The sequence below is a fragment of the Oryx dammah genome, unplaced genomic scaffold (genome assembly GCF_014754425.2).
Source record: "Oryx dammah isolate SB20612 unplaced genomic scaffold, SCBI_Odam_1.1 HiC_scaffold_1, whole genome shotgun sequence".
NCBI classification, from domain to species: domain Eukaryota; kingdom Metazoa; phylum Chordata; class Mammalia; order Artiodactyla; family Bovidae; genus Oryx; species Oryx dammah.
This window is the reverse complement of record NW_024070185.1, coordinates 51665538-51672978: the sequence shown is the minus strand read 5'-3', so window position 1 is coordinate 51672978 and position 7441 is coordinate 51665538. Positions and strand designations below refer to the sequence as shown.

Genomic DNA, 7441 nt, shown 5'->3' with positions numbered 1-7441 from the left:
CCTGAATGTGATGATCTGATAGAACTTAGAAATGATCACTGATAGCAGGGTAGATAAATTGGGAGAAAGAGACTGAAGTTCAGTAATAAGTCAGGAGAAGTTTTATAGTAAAGGTCCAGATGAGAGAAACTAAGAGCCTAACTGAGCCAGTGATGATGGGACTGACAGATTGGATTTGATTTTTAAGAAGGTTTATCATTGATATGACTAACTCAGTCATTGGAAGTAGAAAGATAAAAGGGAGGGAAAAGAAGCACTTTCATTGCTTTGTACTCTTACTTGGTAAAGCATAACACTAATCACATAAAAAGTCAGTTCAGTTCAGTTGCTCAGTCGTGTCCGACTCTTTGTGACCCCATGAACCGCAGCACGCCAGGCCTCCCTGTCCATCACCAACTCCCAGAGTCCACCCAAACCCATGTCCATTGAGTCGGTGATGCCATCCAACCATCTCATCCTCTGTTGTGCCCTTCTCCTACTGCCCTCAATCTTTCCCAGCATCAGGGTCTTTTGAAATGAGTCAGCTCTTCGCATTAGGTGGCCAAATTATTGGAATTTCAGCTTCAACATCAGTCCTTCCAATGAACACCCAGGACTGATCTCAGAGGTAATTTATTAATAAGCTAGCTGCTATAGCATTATCTGGTTTTGATTTTAAAATTACTTTCTATAAACTAGAACTTTCCAAGCTCTTGCCCAGCCTCTTGGTGTATTTCCAGTCTATGAAGATTCTCAATATTTCAGTTATTAGCAAACAGAAAACCAAAAGGTGACTTTGTTTTCCAACCACATATTTATCTCTTTAGATAGTTGTTAGTGGAATATTCAGAAAAAGTCTGAGAATAATATGGCCTACCTGTGAACAAAGAAGGAAAGATGTCAAAGTACCCATATACAGTTTGAGGCTTCTTTTTAGGATCACGTGGAGTAATGACACAACTTTTCTTAGTTTTCAAGGTCATCTTGACCTCATTTAATGCTTAATTGTGTATCCTAAAGACAGAATTTTCTTGGAAAACAATTTCCAGGCTATACAAAGAAATGTCAGACTCAGTTTATCAGAGTTTTGAATTATCAGGGAAGATGCACATCACAGTATAAACAAAATTACTTATTTCCATAGGCTACACTCCAATTACACAACAAGAGATGAAGAATTCTTCCATTGATGAAATGGCTGGTGCATGCATGCTCAGTCACTCAGTCGTGTCTGACTCTTTGCAACCCCACTGACTGTAGTCCACCAGGTTCCTCTGTCCATGAGATTTCCTGGGCAAGAATACTGGAGTGGATTGCTGTTTCATTCTCCATGATGAGATGGCTATCTTACATGTATTTCTATTTGTTTCTAAGGTTTGGGAAAGGATCTATAAAGGGTTCAAATAGGTTTTCAGGGGGTGATTTTAAATGATCAAAATTTTTTGGAGCATATCATATGTGTCTGTGATATACATGGTCTCTTAGGAATTTCTGTCAGCAGATTACAATCTCTTGACCAAATCTAGCCCATCACCTGTTTCTGTACTGCCTTGAGACAAGAATGGCTTTTCACATTTTTAAGTGATTGAGGAAAAAAATCAAAAGAAGAATACTATTTTATGATATGTGAAAATTATCTTAAATCCAAATTTCAGTGTCCATAAATAAAGATTTCTTGGAGCACAGCCCACCCATTTGTTGTGGGTTGGCTGCATGCATGCCACAATGGCAGAGCTGATAGTTGTGCAAAGCCTAAAGTATTTACTATCTGGCTCTTTGCAGAGAAAGTTTGCCAATCTTTGTTTTAAGAGCTTTCACTTAAAGAAACACAGAGGCCTTCAGTAAACCGAAGACTTCTTTACAAAGATTTCCTGTGTCAGTGATATGTTTTTTTTTTTTAAAGAAAATGTACACATTCAGGAAAGATAATAGCATTGCCATATCATAAAGTTAGATAGGCCTTTATTAGATTTAGGATGCTTCTTTTTCTACTTCGTGTCAATGTAGCATAGTTTTTAGGAACACACTCTTTAGAGTCATCCTTTTTTTCTTAAATCTTGATAAGCTTTCTGTGACCTTGGGCTATTTAACTTTTCATAAGCTTTGGCTTTCCCATTAAAAAAAAGAATAATAATGATACCAACCTCAAGAAGTTACAGTGATATTAAATGGGGTGAGTTTTTAAAAGGAATTATCTAGCTCGGTACCTAGTACATAGTGTGAAATACATTTATTTTTTTGTGTGATTGTCCTCATTATCTGAGAATATCTCTTTCTGGTGGTTCACCCCCAAGACTGCCTATCACTTCTGTTTTGACAAGGAAATCCATAAAACTCTGCTTACTTAATTTCACTTAGCAGGAGCTCTTCTCTGAATTGCCTGCAGAAAAACTGTCCTGTGTGTACAAATCCAAGAGTGTACTGAACAGGAGGATGGAAAAAGGGATGCCTAGGGTGTCTAGAAACAAAAATCATAGAGATGAAGAGTGTTGGAAGGCTGATCAGCAGCTGGATTAAGCTGGTGAGCAGGATGTTGAGAATTTTCATGTTAAACTCCATCCTAACTTTTTCTGTGAAGAGCCCACAGTTCTGTGATGGGCTGTTCATAAAAGCTCTTTAATTTAGGAGCTAAAGTCTTTTTTTTAAAAGAGTATGTGAAGTTTTTGTCATTTTATAGCATTTTATGTTAGGTTAACATTACCAATTTTCTTTTATTACTTGATGTTTTAGCTGATGTTTCTAACCAGAAACACCCTTAGAAAAATCATGAGAGTGTAAGACTGACATTCTTAGAAACAGTGCTGTCTTTCCTCCTGGGCTTGCTGCCACCAATTTCCCGCCTGAGCTTGCTCTAGAATCATCATGACTATGGACTGCTGCAGAGGAACCAGGGCATGGAGGACACATGCTTCCTTGGCTCTGAAGCAACCTCTCATGTCTTTCCTCCTGTCTATAAATAGATGCTGATCAGCCTGAGCAGAGGTGGCCTCTATGACTCAGGGGTGAGCTGGAGTAATTGGTATAAATGGCATGTGGAGGAGAACTTTCTTTAGTGGTCCCTTAAGGAACAAATCTCTGCCCCAAGAGAACTAAAAGGAGAGGAAAATCCCCTGAGACAAACAGTTCTTTTGTCTCCTCATCCCCCCAAATTAATTACAGAAATATCAGAAATCGAAAAGGTAGCAAATATCTCTACAATGCAGCTGAGAAACAGAATTGCTATAGGTCTATTTCTTTTTTTTAATCAGTTTGCACAAAAGTTTCACTATTTTTTTTTAAAACTTCTTATGTTTTGTCTTGAGATATCGTTTTGAGAACAATTACTCCGAATTTTATCCTTGTCCCTCAGTCATGGTTGAGTAATTACGGTTAATTGAGTTTAACCATCCAAAAGAAGAACAAAATATTTCAGCATTCTCATATACTCTAGTTGGACTCTTGGTTAAGAAGACAAGCACCCTCACGTCAGCCTGGTATGTCGGGATGAAATCCAGCACTGTAATGCTCATAGGCATGCCCATGGAATGTGGTGGGGTGTGTGTGGCCTCTGTTTACTGGTAGGAGTAGCTCTCATCATCGTATTCCAGGTCATCTTCATTGTCATCATCCAGCAGCCCATACTTAAATTTCCGGTAGACAGTACCGTCTTGGCCCATGTAGACAATGTCATCATCATCATCCTCATCATAGTCCCGGTCTCTATACTCAATCACTTGATCCTCTTCAAAGCTCTCACGGTGGCTGCTCTTATTGGAGGAGTAAGACATGCTGGGTTCAGCCAGCTTTGCATAGCCGGCTTTTTCTGTTGACTTGGCTCTGCTCCGAGATTTCCTCCAGACAATCACAGCTGCCCCGAGCAGAAGCACCAGCATAATGGAGGAAGTGATCAACAGGGCTGTCTTGGAATGCTCACCTGCAGGCTCAACCTCACTTGCTCGAAGGATACACTCATCTGTTGGAAGATGATCCCAAAGGAAGAGGACAGAGGGGAAGAGTGGAAGAGAAGAAATGGAATGGTGAAAATTAGTTTCTGAAGTAAAGGGTTTCACCTTTATCTTTTGAATCTAAAATAGTAGAACCACTGTCTTTGATTTCCTTAGAGAGCATATCCCTCTATAGAATTGCTGTGTGTACTCCAGGAGAGTTTCAGCCTATCCCAGATGATACCAACAAACTCTTCTAGGGTGAAGGTCAGTCTGAGGACCAAAGGGAGTCCCCCATCATACCCATACCTCAAGTGTCCAACCTTACCAAATCGATTCTTCTATTTCCTTCTTGAGAGAAATATTCCATTCTGGACCAGGTTTCAGTTATTGTAAAATGCTCTATTTCTGTTTCAACTTTAGCTTTTTCTAAGACTGAGTCTTTCCTCCAGCTTTAAATCAGGTTTACATTTAAACCTGATTCAACAGGATTGTCCCATCATTCAAAGACAGGAACAGATTATTTATAAAAGCATTGACTCATTCCTGTGTGGGGCCATAGAAATCACAGGTCTTTCTGTTGCCTGATAGCTGAGGAAACTGAGACCCATAGAGAGAAAGTGAATTATCACATCATCAGAGGTTAGGAGTCGTTTGTGGAGTGATCAGAATTCAAACCCAGGAATCCTTACTTTAGGCTACTGTCTGGAGACAGTAGGGCAAAACACCGGCAATGTATTTTTTGTTGTTGTTGTTTTACTTTCTGACATCCTGTGGACCTTATCTGGCAGGAAGAAAACTACCATCTTTAAATTCTTTTTTTCCCTCATCTTTAAATTCTGACTGCCAAATTGAGAGATAGATTTCTTCTATTATAACTAAGATTTCTGAAGCTGAGAGCTCTGTCTCTCTCATTCATCATTCTTGGTTTTGATGACTTAATTGAGAACATGCAGCAAACAAAACAGTTTCATAACTCAGTGATGAGCTCATTTTCACTCATTTATTCAGGTGGTATGATTTACCTAATTTTTTTTTCTATTCTTTAACCCACCAAATGGGAGTGTGAGAGTATGAAAGAACTAGAAAGAAAAACTAGCAGGCTTTACTGGATGTACAAGTTGAAATACAACAGTACATTTTCCATAAATATTTTTTGAACCAACTAGTTCTGCCCTCAGGATGTTTTATGAGATTCTAGGTACATTATGTACACTAGCCTAATGAATATAATACTGTGGCAATTATTTTAGGGTTAATTACTTTTGCTTAATATATATTAGCCAATTTGGTATGATTCATCACCACTATGTGTTTCTTTCCTTCTCTTTTTGTTAGTGATAAACAAGTTTTTTTTTGTTATCCTAACTTTCATCCTTGTGGGATTTTGCCCATCAAATAGAATTTCATCTCCTAAAGTAACAATACTATCATGACTACTTTTGTCATTAATATACTAGAACAGAATTTTTCCACTGGAGGAAATATTAAAGCACTAGAGGGAAGGATAAGCAATAAGGACTGCAATCTGTGTGTGATGTGTGCATGCTAAGTCGTGTTTGGCTTTGTGACCTTATGGATCATAGCCTGCCAAGCTCTTGTGTCCATGGCATTCTCCAGGCAAGAATCCTGGAGTGGGTTACCATGCCCTCCTCCAGGGGATCTTCCTGACCTAGGGACTGAGTCCATGTCTCTTGTGTCTCCTGCACTGGCAAGCGGATTCTTTACCACTGGAGCCACCTGGGAAGCCCTCTGTATGTGGTACTTTGTGATAAACGCTGAGATAGGAGACTCAATAAAAGACCTTGTGAGGTTGTTTCAATTAATAGGGCATCATATGCAAGCCTGTCTTACTATCCTCCAGTCTTAGGTTTGGAGAGTTAGGGTCAGCCTCTGTGATATGGGTTCTTCTTTGAAGGAGCAGAGTGTCTCAGTAAAGAATGAGCAGGTAATCAAGAGTATTTAGTCTTTTGAGTATTTAATCTTCAAGAGCTACAGAAAGCCCAGGAAAGCTGAATAAGTAATTCTTAGTTGTAAAAAGCTTGCTGAAACTCTACATCCAACATGCACACACTTCTGGTTTCATTTAAAGCCATCAATGTAATGAGGGTTATTATTCTTAGCTGACACAGCATGAATATTAGGCATGTGGATGTGTGTGAATAGCTGGGGAAACCAGCTGCTCACGGAGGCAGGATTGCTGAAAGGAAATAATTAGTTTTTGGAAAGAGGATATTTAGAAGTAAGTGAAAAGGTTGATAAAAAATAAAACAGAAAAGTCTAGTAGTGGTTTGGGGTCTGGGATTTACTTTTTTAATAAATGGACAGGCTCCCATAAATATAATGTCTCTTTTTTTTGGTCAAGCCATGATGTAGCTGAACCCCAAAGAAATGATATGCTTTTGCACTATAGAATGTTTTAAGAATTTATATTTTTCTTTTTAGAAGAATGGAACTGGAGGAATCAACCTGCCTGACTTGAGGCTATACTACAAAGCTACAATCATCAAGGCAGTGTGGTACTGGCACAAAGACAGAAATATAGATCAATGGAACAAAATAGAAAGCCCAGAGATAAATCCATGCACCCAAGGACACCTTATCTTCAACAAAGGAGGCAAGAATATACAGTGGATTAAACACAATCTCTTTAACAAGTGGTGCTGGGAAAACTGGTCAACCACTTGTAAAAGAATGAAACTAGAACACTTTCTAACATCATACACAAAAATAAACTTAAAATGGATTAAAGATCTAAACATAATACCAGAAATTATAAAACTCCTAGAGGAAAACACAGGCAAAACACTCTCTGACATAAATCACAGCAGGATCCTCTATGACCCACCTCTCAGAGTAATGGAAATAAAAGCAAAAATAAACAAATGGGACCTAATTAAACTTAAAAGCTTTTGCACAATGAAGAAAACTATAAGCAAAGCGAAAAGACAGCTTTTGCAACCCCACTGCTGGGCATACACACCCAGGAAACCAGAATTGAAAGAGACAAGTGTATCCCAATGTTCATCGCAGCACTGTTTATAATAGCCAGGACATGGAAGCAACCTAGATGTCCATCAGCAGATGAATGGATAAGAAAGCTGTGGTACATATATACAATGGAGTATTACTCAGCCATTAGAAAGAATACATTTGAATCAGTTCTAATGAGATGGATGAAACTGGAGCCGATTATACAGAGTGAAGTAAGCCAGAAAGAAAAACACCAATACAGTATACTAACACATATATATGGAATTTAGAAAGATGGTAATGATAACCCTCTATGTGAGACAGCAAAAGAGACACAGATGTATAGAACGGACTTTTAGACTCTGTGGGAGAGGGTGGGATGATTTGGGAGAATGGCATTGAAACATGTATACTATCAGGTAAGAAACGAATCGCCAGTCTATGTTTGATACAGGATACAGGATGCTTGGGGCTGGTGCACAGGGATGATCCAGAGAGATGATATGGGGTGGGAGGTGGGAGGGAGGTTCAGGATTGGAAACTCATGTACACCCGTGGCTGATTCA

At 38.9% G+C, this 7441-nt stretch overlaps 1 protein-coding gene across 1 annotated transcript in view; it reads right to left on the bottom strand.

The window, feature by feature from the left end:
- Nucleotides 1-948: 948 nt before the first annotated feature.
- PCSK5 (proprotein convertase subtilisin/kexin type 5) overlaps nucleotides 949-7441 on the bottom strand; it is a 513187-nt gene continuing 506694 nt past the window's right edge. Inside the window, exon 38 of the mRNA XM_040256508.1 lies at nucleotides 949-3931. Coding sequence (XP_040112442.1) covers nucleotides 3531-3931 — 401 coding nt within the window. The 3' untranslated portion in view covers nucleotides 949-3530. The remainder of the gene's footprint in view (nucleotides 3932-7441) is intronic.